This window comes from Anarrhichthys ocellatus, unplaced genomic scaffold (assembly GCF_004355925.1).
Source record: "Anarrhichthys ocellatus isolate YVR2014 unplaced genomic scaffold, GSC_Weel_1.0 scaffold29, whole genome shotgun sequence".
Classification (NCBI taxonomy): Eukaryota; Metazoa; Chordata; class Actinopteri; order Perciformes; family Anarhichadidae; genus Anarrhichthys; species Anarrhichthys ocellatus.
Genome location: NW_022280059.1, coordinates 3,401,055 through 3,427,518, shown reverse-complemented (window position 1 = coordinate 3,427,518; position 26,464 = coordinate 3,401,055). Strand labels below are relative to the sequence as shown.

Sequence of the window (26,464 nt, the reverse complement as noted above, 5' to 3'; positions counted from 1 at the left end):
TATATATATATATATATTCAAAGAGCAGTTCTGTGTAGCACCAGGGAGAAGAATATGTTCCAGCAAAAGAAGACAACTGTTGATCTTTCATCAAATGTGAAGAAGATGTGCTCTCTACTTCAGATCAGGTGCGTTGTTGTAGCTCACTAGCTTTGGTCATGGCTAACAAGCACTATGTATACGCCTTACCAGAATCAACAAGACACCTTTACAAAGTACTGCTTGAATGATTGCTAGTACACAGTACTGATGTCATTGCATAGACAGGTTATAGGTTTTGTTGGAACATGCTGTTGGTCTTTTGTGCATTCAGAGCAACAAAAACTAAACTAATTGCTTGTATGTGAACACGTACAGTACTTTGTTAATAAAGCTGACTCTGGTAAAGGTGACATTGTTCCTACATTTCTCCAAAAACCTATCTTTGACATTTCTGTTCAGCATTTTCCTGTTCTTGTTAGCATACATACATTATGCACAATAATGACCATCCTTAGTGACCAATGGCGTCCGACAAGGTGGAATACTGTCACCTGCGCTCTTTAATCTATATATGGATGATCTTTCGAAAAAACTAAAAGAGTGTAGGACAGGATGTATGGTGGGGGAAAGTCTTGTTAACCATCTGATGTACGCTGATGACTTAGTGGTCCTGTCTCCTTATAGCGCTGGTTTACAGCAATTGCTCAGAGTCTGCTCACGGTATGGCGTGCAGTATATCAAATTCAACTCTAAAAAGAGTGTTATCTTGATTGCTAAAACCAAGGAGGATCAGAAGCTACATTTTCCCTCATTTTTTATGAGAGGTCAAGAGCTAAATGTGGTGCACAAAATGAAATATTTGGGTCACATCATCAGGAATGACCTAAGTGATGATGACGATGTGCAGCGGCAGTGTTGCAAATTGTATGCTCAAGCTAATATGCTGGCACGTAAATTTCATATGTATACAGATGATGTTAAAACAGCTCTCTTCAGAGCCTACTGTACTTCACTGTATACAGCCCACCTGTGGTGCAGCTGTAGTAAAGCCAAAATGAAAAAGATTCAGGTGGCATTTAATGATGCGTTTAGAATCTTGCTCAAGCTTCCAAGATGGACAAGTGCTAGTCATATGTCTGTGAGTCGTAATGTTCCTACCTTCCATGCTGTGTTGAGGAATTTTATTTACAAATTTAAATGTCGGTTAAATGACTCAGAAAATGTTATTATAAAAGCCTTAACTGATCCAACGCAAAGTGACACACGATATTCTTCTTGTTTCTGGAAACATTGTAACAAATAACCTTAGCCTGACCACACACCCTCAAAACTTCCACCACCTCTGTGTCAGTGCAGCGCGTTTCCGTCCACCCGTGTCACGCCACAACCCAGCAATCTTCTTTCATGAGAGACAAATCCCAAATTTAAATAACGGTGCAAACCATAATCGTGATTAAGTCTCAGTAAGAGCTGTGGCTTTCAGACAACAGCGGGTTTGAGAACACGAGGACGTCGCCTCATTGGGGAATTAAAGAGTGATTTTCTGTGGTTAAAGGAGACAGAATTCTGCTGAGGAGGAGAGGGGAAAGTATTGTGTGGTCTGTGGAAATTCCTCATGGGGAACATGCTGACCTCAAGGCTGACCTGTAAGCGTCAGCTTTTATGTGTGGTTGTGCTGCGGGGTGTGCTACGGGCATTTGTTTTTGAGCCTGTACTGTAGCATTAGCGGGGCGCAGGTTTCACTAATCCTGCCATGTGCTCAGTGGAGCCCATGTGTAAAACTTAATAGGTGGACTCCAGGCTTTATTACGTTCATTACATTTTCAGGCTTCATTACAAGTTGTGCTGATCGGCTCTTAATGTGGTGACTGTACAGTTGAGCTTAAATCTGAGGTATTTCTTTTACAATGTCAATAGCACGGTGAACATGCAGATAAGGATTCAGCATTTCTCAGAGCTGAACAGAAAAGGCAGCAGCTAATAACAAAATAGTAACTTTGTGACAGTGTGACCCTTTAAATTAGTCCAAAACTATATGAACCTGTTAGTGTGATACACTAAACTCAGAATCATAGATACGTTTTCATGCTGTTTGACAATATCGTTTTAAATGCAATTTAAGTTTTCATGAATGCATTAATGTGATGTTACATGTAGCAGTGTATCACATTTTACATTGTCTCAAAGCAAGTTTTACAACATTTGAGTGAGTTTTCATGTTGTGTACTGTGACACGGGGGCATGTATAGGACATGTGGCTGCTGTTGGGTTTGACCCGGTGACCCTTTACGTTCTCTCATGAGGCTGTCAGTGGAACCAGTGGGCTGTCCTCTCTGGTTAGAAGCTGTGGCTGCTGGGGAGGATTAATGTGTCCACATTGGATGGCCAGACATTGTTCAAATCCACAGGAGTTCCCAGAGGAAGGACTCCCAGTTAAGGAGAGCCCAACCTGTCCCATCAAGCAGAACACACCTAATCATGACGTTTTTTGTTTTTTTTCTCCAACAGACTGTAATACTGGATCCAGTCAGGCTGAAACACTCAGACCGAAACAAAAGGCAGAATATTGTGTGTGCTGTTGGATCTGTAGATTTCAGGGGTAGAGACAACCTTGTGTTTCCAGGAAAATGAGAAATGAGTGCTACAGCATGTGTCAGTGGGAGTTTTCCCAGCTGGACTCATGGGAAGGATTTCTTCAGAACTTGTTAACACATATTCCCATAAAGTCACAGATCAAGCTGGGACACATAGGGAGAGTCACATGGTATTATCTTGTTTGCTAATGACAAAATCGGCCTGGTATTTGTTACCTCATCTTCTGTCTGATCTTTGTTTCTATATGTGTCACGCATGGCACAGACAGGCTCCTAATTCTTGCCTGAAGGTAAAGACTCATCCAGTCGATGGATGGAAGAACAATAACGGGCTTTGTGCACACACCCTTTGTGTAAAAGCAGTTGAAATGCCCAAATTGAATTTCCTGTCTGCGTTGCTGAAATGCATATAGAGACAAGCATTGGCTTTCCTGTTCGCTGCACCTTTTTTTTGTAAACACCACGGCACCGAGATGAAGGGAATGTTTCATCAACGTTCTCTCTGCGCTTTCTGTTTCATTCCTAAGATGTTATGTGACCAACAGCTGATCTGGTCAAATAACTCCTCCAGGGACTGATAAAGCCTGTTTATGGTCCGAGGCGACAAGGAGTTAAGGAGGATTACATGGGACTGGTTGGTGCAGTTATTTAGCCTACCTCCCTCCTTGCGGACACTGAGCCCATTCCACCGCTAGTTATTAGCTCAGTGCTGCCTCAGATTTCAGAATGAGTGAGGTTGTTGTGCTAGCACAAGCACAACAACCTTTTTTTTTTTTTTTTGTTAAACCACATCCTGATGGGTATGCGATGTTCTGTCTCCCTCATTGTGTGTTTTTATTGCCTTCTTCTTTCCCAGTAAGCAATCTGCCCCCCTCACTCCCCAGGGGGTGACAAACGTTTTACCGAGCAATAATAATACCTGTTTACCCAAAAACCAAGTTGGGACTATAAATACCAGAGATGTGGAATGTGATTCTAATGTAGGTCTAATTGTGGGAAAATGTTGCATATCTCTAAATGGGCACTTGGCCGTATCAGGCTAATGACAGCCATTTCCTCTTAAATTCATCCTGTGAGCCATGCACTGGGAACACGGTGGATTAACCCTTTGCGGAGCGCCATTCAGTGGGACAGGCGCTGCCCTTGTCATGTGATCCGGAGCTGTGGAGTGAAGACCTCACCCACGATCCCACGTCAGACCGAGAGAGGTCCTCGTTAATGCCCCAGCGGAGATGACTCCTGACACGAGTGCTCAGCACACCAGAGGATCTTCGGTCAGTTGCGACTGACAGAACTTCAAAGAAGCCATTAAGAGGTTCATTGGAGAGAACATGCTGGGTTCACCAACAGGGGGAAGAGAAAGGCCTGGAGGGAGACACTGACTGTGATGACCCTGCAGAAGACAAACGTTGTTTTTGTTTCAGTTAGTTAAAACAAATTACTTTATGATAGATTCTTAAAGGTTGAACAATGCAAAAATCCTATTATTAAGTACATAAAAGCATTGGATGTCAACCTTTGAATGTCGTAATGTTAGAAGAATACATCTTTACGAGTGTTTTATAGTTTCTTCGCATCACTCGCACAATAACATTTCCCAGATCCCCGGATCTGCACGAGAAGGCTTTGATGCGCGCTCCCGTCTTAGAAATGACCAGAGCAACGCGGAACACAGTGTACGTGATGACACGCAGTGTGGCGTCTGTGTTTTCTCTCCCTGCAGCCCGCTGTGAAGGAGAGGTCAGGCTGATTAGATAACTGTTGTGTATGCAGGACAGCCTGCTGGGCTCACGTGAGGGGGGGTCCGATCCCTGATACAGAGAGCTTACACAACCACAAGACTTCAGGGTATACACAACTTCATGTCCTTGGCGTTTTAAGCAACACTGTGAAGCGGGAACAATTAGGAAACATCTAGCAGTTACATCAGTCAGCGTTTATGAGGAAGGGGCTGGTTTCTTTTCTGAGTAAATGTGGCTATAGTCAGTAAGAACTGTATTTACTTCCTCCATTTAGTTTACATATCTCAACTACAGCTGTACTGCGAATTCTTCTGGTTGCTCCTCTATCTCTGCCCTGACCTTTGGCCCAGACGACAACAGCCATGAACACCTTGTGTTCAGATAACGGTCGTGTGTGCTTACTACCCACGGCCTGACTCATCCACGCAGAGTGGTGAAACCAAAACATCCTCTTGAAATGGACAAGCTCGAGTTCAAGATGCTCAGTGTAAGCATGTGGGCAAGTCGCGGCTATACTCGCACGAAGATGGCTTCCAGCGCAGATGACGCGAACCGCCTCCGAGTCAAAGTGTGCTTGTTTGTTTTCATAGCGGCCGGGGTCTTTGACCCCCGTCCTTGAGTCGCTCACATGGCTCCAGAACCAGAGTTATAGGTGGGGTGTGAATAAAGTGCTGCTGCTTGACCTTCAGGCTATGTCAATAAAGCTAAAGTACCATGTTGCTTTCTTGCTCTTCACTCTCACACTGTGTTGACTCCTCACTGATGCCATATCACCACAAACAGGACAAATATCTCACACGTATGTTTTTTTCCGATCAAACTGCAAATAGAAATCTATTTCAATTTAAATTTGATGTCTTTTTTCATAAGGCTGTCAGCAACTATTTCTTTCAAACTATGCCGCATGACTGTTTGAATTCGAATTCCCTGTTGATCAAAAGACCAGCCTCTTCAGGGACGACAGTAAAAACAGCATGTCCTTGTGGAGGAGGAAAACAAAATGTCTCAGGAAGATAAAATGGAATTCCTATCGAGGTTAAGTTAAACATAAAAGATGCTGCACTGCTTTCACTCCTATCTCATACCAAACCGATCCGCTCACTATGTTTAAGCAGACATCAGAATGGCACACATGCTGTTTTAGACCTGGTGGTTCTTACACCACACTCTCATACACATTTATTTAATGTTTGGCCGAAAATGTGAATAGTCTGCTTTTATTAGTTCCCATTAATAACGACTTCCTCTCCTTCACCGCTGATTGCCACACAGGAAGCTGCCCCCCCCCCCCCCAGTGGGAGTCAGACTCACTTACTCCATCCAAATTTCTACTTCCACTTATTTGCCACCGCATTTGCATTCGGCACAAACATCATAGCCCCTGTAGCAATGCTTCATAACTGGTAGCTAGTGTGCACTAGAGCTCGGCATATTAGTATGCACTGAGGCCCCTAACTACCTTACGCCACTGCTACAATCTTCACCTGACTTGTGCAAACGGTCATAAGGTTTAATGTTGTAAACAAACATATTGTACCAACATGTAATTTTGGTCCATTAGGTCCAAGTTCAACATTTAAATCATTCCTATTCCAGCATCAAAAGATAGCATCTTCTTCATTCAAATGACAAAAAAAGGTTTCAGGTGCAATTGTTTTAAACAGTACATGACTTTTATTCATTACTGTGGCATGAGTGCAGTATGTGAAATTCTGTGTCAGTGCATTTAATGGTCAATAAAGACATAGGCGATAATGAAATGGTGCAAGAACAAAAAAGGCACTTCTTTTGAATTATTTGAAATTCACAATTTAAAAAAAGAAGCCCTGCACAATCAATATCTTGATATAACTTTATGTTAATTTAATGGATGCTAATCTAAAGTTAGCACCACAACTTACCACAGAAATCTACAAATATACAGGCACAAGTAGCATTCAATATCAATATCATAACTGTCCTCCTGGATCACATTCCCCTCATGATCACATGCAGAGTAATTGTGCTTAACACAATTACAAAATACTCCACAGGAAAGTGAAATGAATGAGTAGTCATAATGAGTAGTCACAGATGCATGTAGCAATAATACTGCAGAGCCGAGGCCGTCAATGACAAGTCCAAACATTTGCCCTGAGATGAAGAGAATACCTCTTTTGGCAGGTGTTCCATAAAGCACTCCAAAAACAAACAACCTTCCCATTGTCTGAAGGAGGTTCATTTTTCTAAGGAAAGATGGATTGTTCATGTTGTGTGTTGGAACCCTGCCATCACACTGACGACTCATTGTGGAAGACTTTAGCTTTGAGGTTCCGCAGGCTACACTGCAGGTTGGAGCTTGTTTCTGACTGGAGCGCCTCAGAGAACTTGACGTCATACAAACGGTTCACCTGAGACTTCCTCTTGATGGAGTTCTGGATAGTCTCCGAGGTGAAATAGTACACAATGGGATCAAAGCAGCAGTTGGATATAGCAATGCAGAGGGCTATCGGGTAGATCGTCCGCACCACTGACTCCACAAAGCAGCCTTTTAAAGTGTTAGTGCGGACCAAAGCGTAGAAAACCAAGTTCACATTGTAGGGGATGAAGCAGAAGCAAAAAATGAAGAGGTGCACAATTATCATGCGCAGGATCTTTGTTTTGTTCAGCTTCCCCCCACGATTGATGGTCTGGGGCCGGCGCAGAGTCTGCAGCACCATGATGGAGCAACACACGTTGAGTAGGAGCGGGATGAGGAAGCCCACTGTCTCTATGAATATCACCACCTTGGACAGGTGAGCTTTCCACTGCTTGGAGGAGAAGTTCTCGAAGCATTTAATGACGTTAGTCTTGTTGTTTTCGCGTGAGGTGGTCTCCAGCATGAATCCGGTGGGGAGACTCCCGGAGAGCACCAACACCCACACGGCGACGCACACTATCTTGGCGTTGCGCTTGTTCCGGAGAGCCCTCGAGCGAAAAGGGTAGACAATGGCTAGGAAGCGATCCACGCTGATGCAGGTGAGAAAGAGCATGCTGCCATACATGTTAGTGTAGAAGAGCGAGTTGGAGACCTTGCAGAGCGTGTTTCCGAAAGGCCAGTTCCCGTTGATGAAGTAGAAGATCCTCAGAGGCAGCGTGAAGACAAACAGCAGGTCAGACACGACCAGGTTCATCATGTAGGTCGTGGTCTCGTTCCGCAGCTTCAGGGAGCAGGTGAATATGTAAATGGACACAACATTGGTGATCAGTCCCACCACAAACACGATGCTGAAGATGGTGCTGTACAGCGGGTACTTGAACCCATCGTTCTTCTCACAGGTAGAGCTGTTTGCTGAGATATTTTCAGCACAGCGCTGGGTGAAGTTGTCGGGAGGGAGGGTACTGTTGTACATTCTGAGAGACAAAGAGTGGCCGGACGAGGGGTGTCTGTTATGTAATGGCTATATAATGAAAGGGCTGCCCTGTACAATGAATTCACCATGAATGGAGAGTAAAGCACAGAACAGTCCTAAACCAGGACACATTAAAAGACACTCTGTCATCTGATAATTCAGGCCATTGGTACAAAGGTTTCTTTCCAACATGACTGCCCCATGTTAGAGAGCACTGCTGCACATGGTCAACATGAGACCCTATCTGGATGTAGCTATCATGGGGGTTACCTCATATTGAAAAGACCCCCTCCCAGAGGATAGAGAGACTCAGGCAGGAGCGTCCTCCCCTCCCCCTGTCCTGTCCTGTCTCAGGCTGCAGCCCACAAGTTGCAGACTGAGCTTCACTTACTCACATGGATCAGTCCACACAAAATGCGTCGCCTTTTCACTCAAGACGTCCTCAATAAGCAGGAGCCGCTGAGTCCACAAAAGAAATGATGGTAAATCCACATTCAGGGCCCACACAGAGAGATGTCCACATGGCAAAATCCTTTCTCTTTGTCAAAACTCAGTCCTGTATTTTTGTTTTGTCCTTTTCAGTTCCAAAGCAGCAAAGTTGTTGTTAGCTTTCCTCCTCTCTCACAAGGTCCTCACTACAAACCACCAGGCTCATTCAGACGAGCTCTGGAGATTTGAGTGTGTCACAATGTGAGTGTCTCACTGGTTCCCTCTTCTTTCTTTCTCTTGCTACCTGACTGAGTCCCTCAGTAGGTCTACTTCTCCTTCCCCCGTATGTCTCTCTCACTCTGACAGCCTCCCAAGCTTTTGCTCAGCAGGCATCACACTCAGACAGAGCTCTTCTTCTCCTTTGTGCCGGTATCACAGGCAGGTTTTGTACTTTGGAAGGGAAAGCAGCTGTGGTGAGCCCTCCCACTGCCTCCCATCTAACTCCTCCTACTCCTTTGTCTGCTCTACAGTTGGGAGTAGGAATCAACCACCCCGCATGGTGAGGGAATTCATTGAAAGTTTACAACACATGCTGGAATACTGTCAATATAAACACATGTTGATACATCAATAAATGTAAATGAAATAAATATTTATAGAAATGTTTTAAACTATTCTTACTTGAGCAGTGAGAGAGCAAAAGTTAAACAAATGGCAATATTAAATGTAATACCACCAATATTGAGCTTATTATTGAGCAATATTCTGTATCAAGTAGAGTTTAAAAGTGTGCCTTTATAGGGCCAAGAAATATCAAAACATTTTTAGATATTAAAGCAGAACAAGTGCTTCGAGCTGTATTGGAGTTGAAACATAACTTAATCATATAAAAAGACCAGCTCTGACTCTAAGCTGTGGTGTACTGAGTGACGATAAAAGGCCTCTTAATGTATTTATTCATGATTTTGTGACTTCTTAAACCCCGTACAACCCCTTACAGCATCTGTGGTGGAATGTACCTATAAGTACATTTATTCAAATACTACTTTATACTTCTACTTTTACTTCTACTTTATTACATTTACTTAGCGTCTCTAATTACGAATTACTTTGAAGACTATACATTATTATATCACCTATATTATTAAATTTTTATAATTATATCTCAATTAAAATGAGCTCCATCTCAACTAGCTGCATCATAAAATGCTGCTTACAGTAGTAAAAGTCCAATAATATGATACTGTAATAATAGAAAACTGTCAGGAGCCATTGTTTTGCACAACAAGTACATTTACTTCTGACGCTTTAAGTATATTTTACTGCTATTACCTAACGTAGCATCCTGAATGCAGGACTTGTAAGGGAGTATTTCTATGTTGAGGTGTTGCTTCTTCTACTTAAATAAAGACTCTGAATACTTCATCTCTGTAAAGCATGAGAGAAATGTAACGAAACAATCGAGACAATTTAATTCCTGGATTGCTGATTGATTTGTTTTTCCTCATAAGTCAAGCTGTCAATAAAGACAGGAGGTCAAACATGCCTGAGAAGTTCACCAAACCTCTGTAATTGCAGGGGATGAAGGCCTCCCACAGGTCTGATGGGTGGAGCACCAGAATTGAACTGTCTCCTTGTTGTTTTTGACAGCCTGTGTGGGCAGCAGCTCTGCTAAAGAAGCACTGTTTTATTCTGCAAGGGGACATAGAGACGGAATAGAAAGCTTTCTCTACTCAGTGGTTTTTCAGGCGCCCGTGTCGGCCCATGCCCACAGCTTTCTCTTCACATGCGTTGCGAAAAAAGCATTCAAGTTCTCCTTTAGTAGAAACTCCCCACTTGGCAGCCAGTAAAAACATTGAGGCCTTTGTTGCGAGTGAAGTAGCTTAGCAGGGAGGAATGTGAAGTTTATCAATAATTAGTCTCAGACAACTTGAAAGTGCTCTCAGCTTTGTGATAGGCAGCGCGGTGAGCGAATACTTTAAACTGTTTGAGTGTGTTTCTGGTGGGTGACTGTAACTGTGTCAAATGGGATGTACGTATATTACCTACTGGGGGTTTTCCCGTCTGTAAACGAATGTGTGTCCTGCAGCTAAAACAAGTGCATCTCTAACAAAAAACCATGCAGACATGGGGGAACTTATCCAGCGGTTCCCCACTTGTAACTGACTCCAGTGATACAAGCGTATGTGCTCTAGTTGAGCTACATGGCACTAATTCCACAGCGGTTCATTTTGACTTCACAGAGTTACCAACAATAGCCAAACAAATGAAGGGAAATCTTGCAGAGAATCAAAGAGATGGTGGGTGTTTTATGGCCACTGTGCCTCTCTTTGTCGCTCCACCGCAAAATAAACACCATCAAGGCTAGAATGAAATGTTCAAGAAAAATAGAAAAACCTGTACTATTGTCTTTCGCCCGCAAAATAGTTCCATCCAGCACATAAAAACAAGCTCTTCACATGCGAGTGTGCGGTCGCTAAACAAAAACATGTGCCTGAAATCCCTTGACTGGTACATTTCTCACAATGCCAGGAAACTGTCTGGCACCTCCAAGGCCAAGACTGAAGGCTTTTAAAATAGAAAGGAAAAAAAGGCACGAGAAAGATAGCAGGTGACAGAATAACTGTTGTGTAAAGATAATCAGAGACGGTCTTCAAACATCACAAATATCGTTAAAAGAATGCAGCAGGAATGTGACTTCACACTTAAGGTTTGTTACTCAATGTAGACTGAACCTTAATATTACACTTCTGATACACACCCACGCTTTGAAACCTGTTTTAGAGAATGACTACACTTAGCTCACTGGTTCTACTGAACAGAAGCCTGGAGCACATTTTGGTCAGGACACCAATAACTGGATAAACGTGTCGTAGACCAGAACTGTAAGAGGAAATGTGCTAAAATATGGTTAACCTGCAGTCAACGGGTAACCGCTTTGATATTAGTCAAAGGGGGGGAATGTATTGTTTATGCTGCTGGTGTTAGTGAGGTTACCTCTGGACAGAGCCAGGCTAGCTGCTTCTCTCTGTTTCCTCTCTCTGTGCTAAGCTAAGCTAACTGGGTCGAAGCGGTAGCTTTACGTACATAATGGAAGAGTAGAGTTAATCTTCTCATCGAACTCTCAGCTAGAAAGGGAATGACAGCACTTCCTAAAATGTTGAATTATTAATTTAAACAGAAATCTATTAGTTACTTGACTTCACTTCACTTTAATGGGCAGGCAACTAGAATTCGTTTTTGGCACAGCATGGAAAAAAACACACCCAGTGTACCCTGTCAGTAAATAAATAGTAATGACAATATTACTATTAGCTAAATAATATGAGGTTGTGTGTCACAATATAAAATGTCATCACATTTGATGAAACACAAGGACTTGTTTTGGACTCTAAACCCCAAATAGGTTGGATTTGGGGCTCAACTTTGGGATTTAGGAGATTTAAGACTTGACACTCCCACATGACTTTCAAAACAATGATTTAATCCCACCTCTTGAAGAAGATCTAAAATAACACATCCTGCAATACGAAAAATGAGCAACCCAAATGAAAACTGCTGAACAAATGTCTAACTTGGCAAAGTTAGACATTGGCTGGACCACGGACAGCTTCACTGCGACTCAAAGGGCTTTTCGGCTCATTCCCTCACGTTCACCTTGGAAACAGAGGCCGCACAAAAGTTGTGGTGGCGAAACAAATAAACAAATGACGAGCGAAACGGCCACAAACCAACAGAACTAGTTTGTACACGAACCGCTGAGGCCGAGGGAGTGTTTCAGGACTGCCACACTGACACATCTACAATCATCAAGAATAGAAAATAAAACTGTTTCACCAAAGAGACTAAAAGCTTTAAAATGTCCAGAGAAGGCACAAAAGGGAACAGATGTGCCATCAGTGAGGCTGTAATACCCTTCTCCGGATTTCAACACATTGAATAAAGCTTTTCATGACAGTGAGAATTCTAACTTTATCATCTTTATCAGTTGCACCTACGGTCACATTTTTTTGTCTTGACATTTGAAATATAAACACACAGAAGAAAAGCGTGTGCTGCTGGTGCTCTCCCACACTGCCTTATCAGCCTCAAGCTTTTGACTGTTTTGTAAAACAAATACTCCTCACCCACAAATACTTCACTCTCCATCACTGAAACCACTGACTGCATATACAGTAGTATAAAAAGCCTTTTTACCACATGTCTTATCTACTCGGTGTAGACAACTTTTTGTCTACACCGAGTAGACAAAAACTTCTTCTTGACAGTCTCTGTAGCTCCAAAGCCCCGACAACTAAACCACCAACAGCACTAAACTAACTCATTTTCAGGCTATATTTACTATGGGTAGGTAAAGTGGTTTGGGAATCAGTAACTAGTGATTTTGCATGCCGAGTAGCTTATTATAAAGCATGACCTACAATATTTGTGCCTTAGATTCATCATGTAGTGTTGCATGTAAGTAAATGGCATGCACCTTAGACGGAAAGTCTTTAGTTAAGCTCTGCTTCACTTCAAACAAACATGAACGGGGTCGTCCGGCCTCCTGGCACCGCTAGCCCGAACACCATGTTTGGAATCTAAAGACCTCGACTGTTGTTTCCATTTTCTGGATGAAGCTCGGCGTGTTCGAGCAATTCTTCACCGGAAATAGCCATCCAGATGCCACTTCATTCTCCTGCTATATGTACATGTTTTACTACATAATGTCATCCTGAGAGAGCCGACTGTGAGACCACTGATGTTAATGTTGTCTCGAGGGTAAAACAAGCCGTACTGCATGCTTGAGTAGCAATGTAGAGAGGTGTTTAGGAGGGGAAAGAGAAGCCAGTCGATGTTCGATTACAGATTTCACAGAAACTGTTGCATGAGACTCAAAAAAAAAACTAACACACTATTACAGCCAGAAACTAGATGCGGTGTTGTTATCACAAGCAGCAGTGAGTAGAGCAGCTAACCACACAGCCGACCCGAGCTGGCCCTGAGAGAGAGCAAAGTTACCAACGTGTATAAACCAGAAGAGGTGCAACTCTTCTATCAAACCTACAACTTCCTGTCAACACAGAGGATGCTTGACATTTAGCCCAGACTGAACTACCTCTAAGCAGAAGTTCTAGGTGATTCTTGATCTCGAATTATAGAAAATTAAGTTGGTGGTAAGCTTACTCATTGCAGTACAATTTTGAGGTAGTTGAGTACAGCCATCTTTTGTGACATACTTTTACTTCTACATTACAGAGGGAAATAGTTTTTCTCAACTGCATATTGTCTGGTGGCTTTAGGGCCTTTGCAGATCAAGATTTTACGTACATCATGTAAGACCATCTTATAAAATATTATAAAATGAACTCCATCCCGACCGGGAACATTTAAATGCTTCTTACACATCAATTCACGTGGCTCTGAATAGTTACATTTTGAATGCAGTCAAAGTCATTTTCCAATCAAGTAAGAGATCAGAATTCTTCTTATATGTTTTTTAGGAAAGCCAAAGGGCTTTATTGGGATCAAATGAATCCATGATGTATCGCATTTCTGTCGCAGTGTCGGCGGGGTTTGTTTGTGGCAGAGTGCCAGTTACCGTTGGCAGCCGAGTGCAGTTCCTCATTCTCTTGTGAAACCGTTTAACTTGCGTGTCAGCTACGTTGAGTCATTTTCTGTGACAATGTACATATGTTTAGTCTGAGACTTCATCCATACAACAACATATTAACTCGACTGACAGCCTAATTCTGCACTCTATACTGTTAAAAGGCCCCTTTCCATAAGAGACACGTAACATGTATGTTTTCTGGCAACTGTAATGCAACGTTAAAGCAAATACAAAGCCAAAAGCAGCAGACAGCCTTACACCAAATAAGTCTTATACACTGTGGATCACAGTGGGCGTTATCCTCAAAGCCAGGTGCACATAAACCTAACATCATTTGTTTTGGGAGCAGCCATTAGCTGGAACGGAGAAACTGAATTATCATCCTTGAGCTGCTGATCTGGCTTTCATCACGATATTTCCAAACATGCTGTCTGTTAGGGGTCAGCACACTATGAAGCTTATAATGTTTTGTTGAGACAGTAAGAAATCAAATTATTTGCCAGATTCTGAGAAAAAATATATTCCCAAATTCAATATGTACTACACACCACGATATTAGATTGCCACATCTTGTACGGTGTCCCTGTGCTTCCGACCACGCCCTGAATCTTTTGATTTTGAAGAATTTGATTTCTTTGGTAGAAGCATTTGGTAGCAGAGTGAAGCAGGTGTGAAAATCTCTACCTCTACCTTTGGGTACTCTGCAGGTACTCTGCAGGCACAAACATGCAGAAGTATGAAAAGATCTTCAAGTGAAACAAACTGCCCCCCGATGTCTTAGAGCTGCTACTGGTTAATCACAAGGTTCTCACAGTAATGTGTTTGTAGCTAAAAATACATGTGATAAAGTATTTAAACACCGGGTATGCATATTTGTGGAGGCTGCAAAATATTCCACCAGAGACAGACAACCAATTACAGCAATAACACATACATACGTCAAAGTTCATAGTTACTCAATTTAATATATTTCAAATTACAAATGTTACCCTTTGTGTCACTGTCAGCAGATTACAGCATTTTTTTCCATACAAAATGAGAACACACAGGCATTTTCTTTAGTAATTATCAAAATATTCCACAAAAACAAAATACAATAATTGGCTTGTTAAAAGTAGGAGCGTTTTGTTACATTTCTAGTTAGATGTATCTGGTGAATTATCTGGTGACTACGTTTAAAGACCTTGTGGTCTTATATTTAACAGTCAGTTGGCGATTCCACCAAGCCGGCACTATTTAGTTCCCACAAGGTTCTACCGGGGGACTGACACACAGCAAGACTTGTAAAAAGATCCAGAATGTTGCTGCCAACATACAGACAATGATAATAAAATTAAAAAAAACATTTGTAAACATAGCAAATTGCAAATGAAACATCTGTAAAATCAGCTGCACCTACAGTGTGACATCACCCACAGGCTACACAGGACTCAATATGCTCCTGTGAGTCAGACACTGTTTGCGGCTGCACACCGAGTGTAACCGACTGCACCTGTCTGCCAACTGTCGACAGCAAAACAGTGCAAATGTCAGTCGACATCAATCAGTAACCATAAGCTTGGATGGCAAAGGTGAACACTTACAATATAAAACAAAATGGCAAAATGAAGTTATGCAAGAGAACAGATGGTATCATTGACCAGATACAAGCTACAGCTGTTTAGAAGAAGAAGGAAAAAAAAAAAAAAAAAAAAGGGGTGTCCATCACAAGTTTTCTCAAAAAGAAGAAGCGCTTGTGTTTTTCCTCATTAAACACTACTTCTCAATCCAGGGTGTTGGAGAATCAAGGCTTCACAGAAAAGCAGCACAACTTGAAGGCTCAATTCATGGCTACAGTGCGATATGCGCATTGATAATTTGTCCCACACCTCAAACGCCAAACCCCTTGTAATGCAATGAATAGCGAGCAGCGTTTCCAGGCATTGTGTCTGAGCTGGCTGTAATGAGGCACCCCATCCGTCTGTTGATCAAACCAATCAGACACCTCCAGTTAGTAGCCCAGCCTATTGTCAATGACACAAAGACCACTTTCTATTCGTGCCTCTGCACTGTTGGCTCGTGACTGAGTGAGTGGGGACACCCAATATTTACGCCCCGAGCAGCTATTGTGTTTGGGATAGTTTTAGGGCAGCAACACACGGACGCATCAGTTAGAGGGCGGAACCTAAAGCAATTTGCATCTCCAGTGTTAACATCCCCAGCGACATTGAAGCGCTCATCAGCCTGGTGTTTACTTTGGGCTAGGGTCGACTCTCAGGGCCTCAGTGAACCGAGACCGCATCACGTCGAGTCCGTCGCTACGGGGGCCCTCTAGTCAGTTCTTGAAGGCCCCGTAGCGGCTGGCTTTGCTAATGAAGTTCTTGAGCAGGTCGTGGTCCATGTCCGCAAAGGCCTGGGTCTGCGTGACAGCCGTTAGGTGGTTGACGCAAAACTTGAAGCAGAACTCCTCCAGGTCCTAAAAATGAAGAGGGCTGTCTGGTCAGTGCTGAGGAGTATAACTGACTAGCTACTTGAGAAGGCCCCCCCCCCCCACGGTGTTTGACTGTGTGCCAGGGGGCTATGAGCTTACCCGCGCCTCATACTTGACAGCGGCAGAGAGCAGAGTGATGGCGTTCTCCTCAGAAATGCCTCTCTTGATGGTTTCCTGGCACAGCCTCTTCAGCCGGGTCTCTCGATAGTACGTGGCCAAGTCCAGCAAGCCTGCACACGGGAGAGCAACACACAGGTGAGCGCGGTTAGGGACTTCTGCACAGACCTTTCAGTGTGTAAAGGACTGTGGTCCTTGTGCGGGCGTACCAATAGCATCCTCTGGTGGCAGGTTGATGGTGTCCGTGTAGAGGTACTCCAGAAAGGCTCGGTACACCAGGTATGAGAACTGGTGGACTTCTATGGCATCCTCATCGGTTTCATTCAGCAGTGCACGGAAATGCTCACACCTGGAGATGGGAGAAAAGGATCGGACTGCTCCGGTGACGTAAAAGATACCACACCAGGGATTTAGAGAGTAATGTGTTTTGTAATGAACGTGTGCTTGACAGCAGTTTGAATTACTGCCGCAAGAATCACTATCACGCGGTAGTAATTAAAAAAACAATATCCTAGTCTCCCAGAAGGCACACCACGGTTTACACTGACCTGTTGCCAAAGTTATAGCATCATTGTGAGCTGGCGCAGTGCAGTCTGCACTTGCAGCAAATTGCATTACCACCCAATGAAATTAAATTTGCCGGAAAAACAATAATGAGATTCAAGGTTTGCTGCGATCAGTCACACAGCTCAAGCAAGCATGTCATAGTTAACGTTCATACTGTATGGAAATAAATGGGCCGACTATATGAATAAACTGCCAATCAAGAAGGAACAATACTTGTAAAAATCTGAAACACTACAGCATCATTCAGTAGGAACGTGAAGTATATGTGATTAGTAGATAAGGAAATATGGAAATAAAAGTTAATATATCTCTATTTCTAGTTCACAACTTGTCTGAATTTTATGTAAATCGTGTTTCCTCTTCCACAGCATTATATCTGAATCCCAGCACTACCCCAAGAGTTTAAAATAAGTATGTAGAAACAGCTATAGGTAATATACTGAAAATGTTACTGTAACATTGTAATGTCAGAGTAAAAAGGAAATGTATTCCTGTAATCTAAGTTAAAACTCACTCTTAATGCATACTTCCTGCAGCAAAGCTGAAGCACTTTGCCAACAACTACAGCCCACAGTATATTTCCTTCTAGTCCTCTGCATTATAAATACTGATTACCATTTTCCCTCGCTGCTAAACTCTACTGGCTCAAAACACCCCCCCCACCCACACCTATCATTTCGTCTCAGGACGCGGTTGAGCAAAAAACTGAATCTTCATTCTCGAAGTGCATCTCATAAGCGTGTCATTTGCATGTGATCTCGCCAAAGCACGCGTCTGGCTCGGTTTGCATACAGCTGCGTGTGAGCGTGTTGGCGCGAGGGGCGACGTCGCAGACAGTCTGGCTCCTTCCTACTGACGGTGCAAAAGAGCAAGTGACTGCAACGCAGAGGCTTTGGTTATAAAAAGACAAGCAGGAAACAATAGGTCTGCCTTTGCTTCCCCGTGACATTAACAGGAAAGATGAGGAAACACTGTCGAACGGAGTTTAAACACAGGCAACGCAGCATTGGCTCGGTATATGTTGAAGCCATTATCATAGGAAGGCCAGTGTGTTTGCTGTCATGATGGCTGCACGATTAACAAAATGATTTCTTCCTCTTGATTTTATGTTTCCGTAATTAACAAGCACGTAATTCTGCAACATCAAAGCGTGTTTCTGTTCCTCTGAAAATCCCACTGTGGCATACCAAGCACCTCTATTACTCATGACCAAACACAACCTCCAAATGTGAAAAATAGACTCATGTGACCAATATGAAAGTCATGATGGAGAAGCACGATGCTCTGGTGAGTAAGAAAGGAAAATCATCTCTTAAAAACGGAGTCAAGCAAAGAAGAAAATGAGTAAAGAGGCCCAACATCAGAGAGGAGAACCTGGAGACAAAGGATGATTACGTGCATCCAAAAGTCATTCTTAATTTGTGCAAATAAGAACCAAATTAAGAAGACAGTCTAAACTAAATTGTACCCCTTAGCAGACACAGAATAAATGGGAACTGTGTTGTTTTGATTTGCTGGACTTGTAAATACATGTTTAAGGAGGCAATGTTGCACTAAAAAATACCATTAAAAAAAAAAAGCAAAAAAACAATATGAAGTTGCAAAAACTAAAAAGTGGGTCCTTGTTTTCTGTACCTGATTTTCAGCAGCGCTTTGTGAACATGGATACACTTCCCGTCAACCAAGAACTTAAGGTCGGAAATCTCTGGGCTGTCAAACTCCCTCTTCAGAGACTGGGCAACGGTCAGGTAGTCATCGCCATCTGGGAAACACAAACAAACAAAGAAAAGTGAGTTCTTACTTTAGGAACGAGTAAATAACTAAATGTTTCATGAGCCTATAGATACGACTCTCTCCGGCACACTTGCTCTTCAGTTGAACAGGTGACGGACAGAAACAGATTGCACTCATGAGAGCGCCGATGATTTCAGTGGCTTTGCTAGTTGAGCAGATTACACTGCATCACAAAATGCAGTGTAAACAAAAAAAAGAAAGCTCTCAGAGTGAAATGTTCCTGCTCCTCAGTTTGAGCGGAGTTCAAAAGACATCAGTCGGTAAACACATGTCTGTTTGATGTGCACAGGAAACAGACTGTCCTGTTTATTTCTTAAAGCGCTTCCAGGAATGTGTACCTATGGCCCACAGTATCGGGGGGGTAAATGGGACAATGTCAACTATTGAGGATGATATAGGGAGTCTTGGGCTCTGTTTAAAAACACCTATTTCCCCATAACACTCTTACCTACTGAGAGGAGGTGCCACGTGACCGCTGGCGTGGCGAAGCAGGCAAACACGTCGTCTGTGCTGCTGAAGTGGGTGAGGTGGGGGCTGGCCACAGCCTGACCTCGACACTGACCCCACATCAGAACCTGCCCGCTCTGCGTCTTGGCAGCTGACGTGTGGCTGGTGTGACATGCAGCCACCTCCACCATTCTGGTGGCAATAAAAACTGAATGTCAAACCTTAAAATACTACTAATGTACAGCCTTCTCATGCAGGTTGTATGAGGAAATACGTCTCATAAAGAGGCAACGGAGGCATTCTATCCTAGACAAATAGATTTCTACAACGGGCGCTACTTCTCTAATACTTCTCTAGAGTCGGAAATCACGTCTTTTTTTTACACTATAATGTTAAACTATTTATGTCTTTGAGGCATTTAGCGGCTAAATCTCCGAGGATCTTGTCATGGGGCCCCTCAGTGACCTGTTGTTGTGGCGGGGAGGTGTTAGTGCTAATTTTGGACAAGGTACTAACCTCTCCTTGTCAGTGTTTATTAGGGTGGGGAGAGCTTGGTTACTCTTGTTGCCTGTTCCCAACTGCCCATAGGAGTTGGCTCCCCAGGTGTAAACCATCCCTTCGTCTGTGAGTGCCAACGTGTGCGCATATCCACAGGCAACCTGTGTACGCAAGGGATTGAGCTAAATGTTAAGAGATGAATCATCAAAAACTGGAGACTGGAGCTGCATCTCTCCCTCGGCTCTTACCTGCACGACGTTGACACCTTGCAGAGCAGCGATCCTGCATGGGGTCTGCTGGTTCCCATTGTTGCCCAAACCAAGCTGTCCATTGCAATTGTAGCCCCAACCATAGATCTACAGACACACAGGGGACACATTTAGACGACGCACACAGCTACATCAAGGCATTGGTTGTTTTATGTACGTTTAGGGCTAATTGTTTTCTGTTTCTGTTAGCTTTTACCTGCATGTATTCTGCATATATCTTTTAGTGCATACATTCTGAGATGAACACGGTCTTCTTGGTGGAGAAAAACATAACTTCTAATGAATCTGTATGTTTCTAAAAAATATATACATAAGAACATAAAATGATTAGCCATGCCGTCCTGTGTTCAGGTGTGTTACACGTTTGCATTAGCCAACCCCCTTCAAAATAAGAGGGAATATGCCCACCGCCAATCAATTGACCTACTGGTAGCTCTGACTCGCTTGCTGTTCATGCAGACTGATGTGACCCGTTACCTCTCCGTTGTCCAGTACAGCCATAGAGCAGAGCTGACCACAGGCTATGTTCACCACCACTTTGTTCTGCAGGCAGCTGCTAACCCGCCGTGGTGTCGGCTGGTTGGCCGTAGACCCCGAACCTACTTGGCCCGAGTTGTTGTAACCCCATGCGAACACCTGAACGCAGAGAGAAACGCTCACCGTCACACCGAGACACACGCAGATGATGAAGCAGAGAAGAAACTCGCGAGAGGACACAACCGGTGACAGGTTACCTCTCCATCAGTCGTGAGGGCAATAGTGTGGTGGGAGCCACAGGCCACCTCTGTCACTCTCTTGCTGAGGAGGTTGGTGGAAACCAAGGCGGGGGTCAGTCCATGGTTGGTGGTGCCATTGCCCAGCTGGCTGTAGCCGTTATGGCCCCAAGCAAACACCTCTCCGTCTACGGAGCAGCAGGCAAACTTTCACTCATGTTGCCTCGATGGTTAATATTTTATCATTAGATGAGAAGCAGTCGACTTCACATGATTTAAAGGCAGCAGGATAGAAAGTATTCAGGTTATACTCATATGAATACAAGTTATTAGACTCTAATAATCTACTATGAATATATTTAGCTCTGTTTTGTTCTAATTGGGGGATTTTTGATAGTGTACTGGCAGCATTGACATAAAACCAGATTCTAGACATTTGCATGCATCGTCTTGTTGTTTGTGATGTCATACCCGTGCACCCCTCAGGGACAAACACAGCTTTTCTGGACTGGATTACCTGCAGTAGTGATAACCACATGTGGTCCCGTTCCATAGCTTAGGGACACGATCTTCTTTCCACACAAGACATCAATCCGGCGCGGCTCTATCGTGCTTTGAAGGTCTCCGAGGCCTAAACAGCCGCTGCAGTTGGTGCCCAGAGCAAAGACCTGCAAAAGGTCACTGATGAAATGGTACCAATATAAATAAAATGACACATCCTGTTATATATACGGACACCACAGCAAATACAAAAATATTTGCTGAGACAACATACTGGGAAGATGCCGAATAACATCAAAACTTTGTATTATATTTATGATTTGTAGTTATAGAAGAGTCAAAAGTGTGACAAGTCATTTCACAGTAAATTAAATGTTCAAATATATTTTAACTGTCCCCACTTGAATTCTTAAATATGCAACTAGCCAGCAACTAATTATATTTACACTACTGCTATTATTATTATGTTTTTGATCAATTGTGTCTCCAAAATGTCAGAAAGTTTGAAATGCAGAGATTTTGACTTTGTGTCAACTGACTAATTCATTAATTAATTAATGGACTAATCATTTCAGTGCTTATTCACACACAGGTAAAACTACACCTGCAAACAAAACGTAATCTTTTGTGAGATTTTGTTTTCAGAAATACTTGTGTGCTCTATAGAAATAATATAAACTTAAGAACTAACTGCAATGTACCCTACCATTTTAAGCAAACCCAACAAAATATACAATTTATATTCCGCCACCAGTTACTGCTCCGAAAACACAATCTGCTTGGGCCACAGGGACAAACAAATGAGCACGGGTGGCAAGACGGGACACGGCCTTTACCTTTCCACAGGATAAAAATGGAGCTTGCTCGGGTATTAGGCCTGTAAGGCTAAAGATAGCCTCGTTCTATCTGCTTATCTCTGTACCTGGAACTGCAAGCAGCATCAACCACAGAGACCGAGGCCTGCAACACTTTTCATGTCCACTTCTAAAATCGTCAATAATCACACCAATCTGTTATGAGAGTAGATTAGGTCTATCAGCAACACATCTTCACGTAAACAGGAGGATTACAGCACCCGGGCTTAAAGCCAAAGTGTTACCTCATCATTAACTGTGACATAGAGGGCTTCATTTGCAGCACTGCCAAAGACACAAGCCTGCCGAATAAGCCGTAGCTCCTCAGGAGGAAGGAGCGCAAACATGGGCCACTTCCCCACGTCCAGCATACTGCTCAGCTGTGAAATGAAGAGAAAACACAGTTAGACAAATGTGAATACGAGGCATCCATAGATTTTAATTAAATCTTCAATGCACACAAATTCCTAGTGCTGTTATTTGTAAATTGTAAATTATTTAATAAATATGCCAAACTGTGACTACTTTAAACTATGAATTAAGTATTGTCCAGCCTGTAGCAACCAATGCATGAAATAAAAGCTGAGAGGAGGTTATCCATGTCTCAAAAGTGCCCAACGCAGACAGCAAGTGGGCACTAAATCCACTTTTGTAGACAGATTAAAACATGTATGCCTGTTAACCGAGGTAACCTCATTAACAGTGCGTTTACTGTCAGGAGTGAAGTCCAGGTTATGCCACCAGATCTACAGCCTGATGCAATACTTTCCAGTACAAAGGAAACGAAGTCAGATGTGAAGGATGCACTCTTCTTTTGAATTTATATCATCAATGTTCTCAGGGTGGTATGTATGCGATACGTATGTAATGGAGCTTATTATCATCTTGACTCCAGGATCAATACATGCTCATAATAAAAGATCACTGGTAAAGAAAAGAAGAAAAAACACTAGCGGTAATATGATGGAGTAATTCTCAGCTGATTCACAAGTGCCAAGTGCGCAAAATTCGACTCTTTATAATAATTAAGAAACTTCAAAGTGAGCATTGCATATCTGCGTCTCTCAATGATCAATAGCATGAACCCAGACCTCGTGAACACCACCCCTCCCAAACTGCAGTAAGCCTACACACGGCTTTTAGGAGATGTCCAACACTTAAGATTAGGAAACGCCAAAGAGGATGCACACAAACAACGCTAAAGTAACGGGGCGTGTTTTGTTGCATCCTGGGTTTTCCAACTTAAAACATAAAAAAGTTGCTAATGTGCATCTAGCATTATTGGTGCCCTGACTATCAAACTGCCCAACACAAAACTGTCAAGCTATTTATCGTAAGGAGCGATGTTGCTGCTGGGAACAGCTGACGTTAAGCTTACCTTGCTGTTGTCCTAGCTAGTGTTTCTCCCGCGGTGTTGTTTTCTAATCACTGAGCAGTGAAACATTGACAAGTTGTCCGACAACATATTGGCCAATCAGGTTGCAGGTGGAGTCATCTCGGCAGTCTGTTATGGATCTCTCCTCACATCAGTTGTCACCTCGTTATAGTTTAGCTCTGATCGCTGCACCGCCGACTGACAAAAACACACCGCTGTACTTCCTGTAGTAAAATGGTGCGTTCACGAAAGTCGGAGATGGGACATTCTGGCGTTTGTTATGGGCAAAATATATCATAACCATCTATTAGTAATTTAAAGCTAGTTGTAACATTTAAATCGTGTTTTGTGACGCAGCTATCTGTATACAAAAAGTGCGAAGCAAATATAACAAATGTCTTTTCTAATTAGAGCTCCAATACTTTATCAGTTTGATTTGAAAATCAAAAATGGGTGAAAACGAGGTATTCAATCCATAAAACAAATCAAAAAAATTGCAAGTAAATAAAGTTATTGTATTATAATTTTGTATTGTATTGGAGCAAATTGAAACTTTTTCAACCCTGATTAAATAAAGATTTGATTTAGGGGATAAATAAATTAGAGACATTTTGTGTGGCTTTTATTTCTATATACTTACCTTGATTTTAACATTATACAACACAAACCCTTACTAAACTACACTCAATTTAATTTGGAAAAGTATCATCATGTAAACAATATTCACACTGTCCCCAGAGGCACCTGATGCAAATGGAATCTTTCATGACATTATTCACACTTTGACTATTTATCTTAATGTATCTGTGTAACTTCCCTATGCATCCTCTTTTGCCTACTAAAGTCACTTTGCTTTGAATTAGTTTTACACAGAATGAGGATTTTTTTTATTATTATGTAGTTGTCTCTAAATCAGCTTAGTGAAAACAAACATGTCTAAATGTGACACCTCTCCATGCAGCTCTGATGCTCATTACACACCAAAAACAATGGTCGGATGGATTAAAAATGGGACAAAAAGTGTAAAAGTTAACCTGAGGGTGGTGCCAGAGGAGAGGTAATGTAACCCAAAAAGGGTTCAATCTCTGTATGGTGGTCCTTATGGGACATCTTGGTCTCAGCTCTTTTGTCAGACTTGGCTCGACTTTCATCATTCTGAGCTGTACTCGGGCCAAGCTGTGCTCAGAATGAAATGCTTATGGCAGCATGGCAGCATGCATACATTTACATTTAGCATGCAATATGTTAGCATGTGTGACATGTTAGCGTGCATTAAACAACCCACCTCCAACACCCTGATCTCAATTCCATTTCTCTGATATACGCTTGTCACAGTGATGGCAAACATGTTGATGTTTTAGATCACAAATCAGATCTAAATATTTATGATTCAATTAGGCTAGACTTTTAGACTATCATCCAGCTTGTAGTCTTTCGTCACCAACAATCTTAACCAATCGATGCATAGGAGATTCATTATTGTGTATTAAATAATAATTACATTTGAGTTATTGTAGTATTTTCACATCTACAAAACACACCTCTTCCTTCAGGGGTATAGCATTTCAGTAACTCTATGGGCTGCAAATGACTGCAAATGATCATCAGCCTCCTGTCTTGAATACTGTGTTCAAGAGGGAATTTAACAACATGAATATATGGGCTTAAAAAAATATGCAGAATTTAGCAGAATATGGAACAATGTGTATAATGTGACTGAGTTATGATATTGAAATGATCATATCTGATTTAAATGTTTTTCCTGCTAGGATAACTTAACCTGGTGTTGGTGGTTTTTTTCAGTATCCATTGTTGTTCACAGAAACAAAATACAGTACAGAGACATTTATGTTTAATGTTGTCATAGAGATAATTACTAGTCCACCACTTATGTGACGATATATAAACGGTACAAAAAAATATAAAAACAGAGAAACAAAGGGATGACAAACATGCTTTACTAGTTAACTGAAATGTAAAACTAACAAATACATCACTTAAACTGCATGTAACATACAGCAACCAGCAGGTGGAGCCATGGATAGCGTATCAATTCATGACTTATTGCACTTGTTTATGCCAAAGCTTTACAGACTGTAATTTGACGTGCTGGTATTTTATTTGAAGATAAATTCATAGCCTATGTGTCGGTGAGTATAATTAGTGTCTTATAAATGAACTAATATTAATATATTTCAAAAAGTACTTCCATTTCCACGTGCACCTTTAGACACAGTCTATATTACAGCTAGTGTTTGCACATGTTTGTTTATTGGGTAAAATAAAAACACTTTATTGAAATATTTAATTTTGATGCCACTCACTTTACATAATACAGCTCCTTAATATGTTGTTTGGCTGTACCACAGGTTGTGGTTTAACAATTGTTCTGCATGTCTAAGTTGGAGTTCGGCACTGTTGCATACCATGGAATGTAAAGGGCTGCACACAACCGGACATGCTACGTGAATTTACTTAAAAGTATGTATTGTGATACTGAGTTGTGATTGATTGATTGTGATGTTTCCTGTCAAACCTCAGTGTCAACTTCCTGGGACTTTGTGTCAATCGGGAGGTATAGTCATGGACATTTAAGCATCCATATGCAACCACAATTTATATCTTTCATATATAATGTCACACATGGGAGACATTATGACTTAATATAAGATAGATAGATAGATAGATAGATAGATAGATAGATAGATAGATAGATAGATAGATAGACAGACAGACAGACAGACAGACATATACTCAAATATTATTTCGTAATGAATGAAAAAAAATGCACAAAACATACTTGAAATTAATTTATTTCCAGTTTACTTATTGGTACTTAAAGTGAATATATTTTCTGTACAAGGAATGTGGAGAAAAATGGAAGATCTGTATCCTTTGAAGGCAATATGATGCTGTGAAGGTGGACCTGTGAATAATTCACTGTTCGGAAGAGCAGGACTGAAGATCACATTAACAATTGAATGTGTTTCTGACTCGTTTGTTTCATGTTTATCTGCGAATTACTTGGTCAACAAACCGATCACGGACACGTCAACCTTTAGTTCCTCCTTAAAACCCTGAACACGTAGACAGACAGATGACGTTTATTAATTAACGGTACGGTGTACTGACCACAACCACGACACAA

General features: G+C 42.1%; 2 protein-coding genes across 3 annotated transcripts; both read right to left on the bottom strand.

Annotated features, from left to right (window-relative positions):
• Positions 1-5,972: 5,972 nt before the first annotated feature.
• Positions 5,973-8,963, bottom strand: lpar6a (lysophosphatidic acid receptor 6a). Its single transcript, XM_031863721.1, has one exon. It carries the CDS (start codon positions 7,687-7,689, stop codon positions 6,589-6,591), a length of 1,101 nt encoding a protein of 366 aa, XP_031719581.1. The 5' UTR covers positions 7,690-8,963; the 3' UTR covers positions 5,973-6,588.
• Positions 8,964-14,656: 5,693 nt separating this feature from the next.
• On the bottom strand, positions 14,657-23,532 carry rcbtb2 (regulator of chromosome condensation (RCC1) and BTB (POZ) domain containing protein 2). 2 transcript variants are annotated; one of them, XM_031863639.1, is made up of 12 exons: positions 23,320-23,532; positions 22,187-22,321; positions 21,104-21,254; positions 20,608-20,774; positions 20,351-20,509; positions 19,853-19,960; positions 19,623-19,765; positions 19,108-19,298; positions 18,501-18,627; positions 16,508-16,647; positions 16,281-16,411; positions 14,657-16,182 (listed from the first exon to the last, which is right to left on the bottom strand). In XM_031863639.1, exons 2-12 carry the CDS (start codon positions 22,310-22,312, stop codon positions 16,060-16,062), a joined length of 1,566 nt encoding a protein of 521 aa, XP_031719499.1. In that variant the 5' UTR covers positions 22,313-22,321; positions 23,320-23,532; the 3' UTR covers positions 14,657-16,059. The 2 variants fall into 2 exon arrangements, with proteins under 2 accessions (XP_031719499.1, XP_031719498.1); XM_031863638.1 differs by having other exon boundaries at positions 14,657-16,166.
• Positions 23,533-26,464: the final 2,932 nt, after the last annotated feature.

Coding starts and splice junctions, on each gene's coding strand:
- lpar6a (XM_031863721.1), bottom strand. CDS start 7,689: ATGTACAACAGTACCCTCCCTCCCGACAACTTCACCCAGCGCTGTGCT.
- rcbtb2 (XM_031863638.1), bottom strand. CDS start 22,312: ATGCTGGACGTGGGGAAGTGGCCCATGTTTGCGCTCCTTCCTCCTGAG. Junction 19,766..19,852: donor AAGGTGTCAACGTCGTGCAG/GTAAGAGCCGAG, acceptor TTGCGTACACAG/GTTGCCTGTGGATATGCGCA. Junction 16,648..18,500: donor AAAGCGCTGCTGAAAATCAG/GTACAGAAAACA, acceptor TCCCATCTCCAG/GTGTGAGCATTTCCGTGCAC.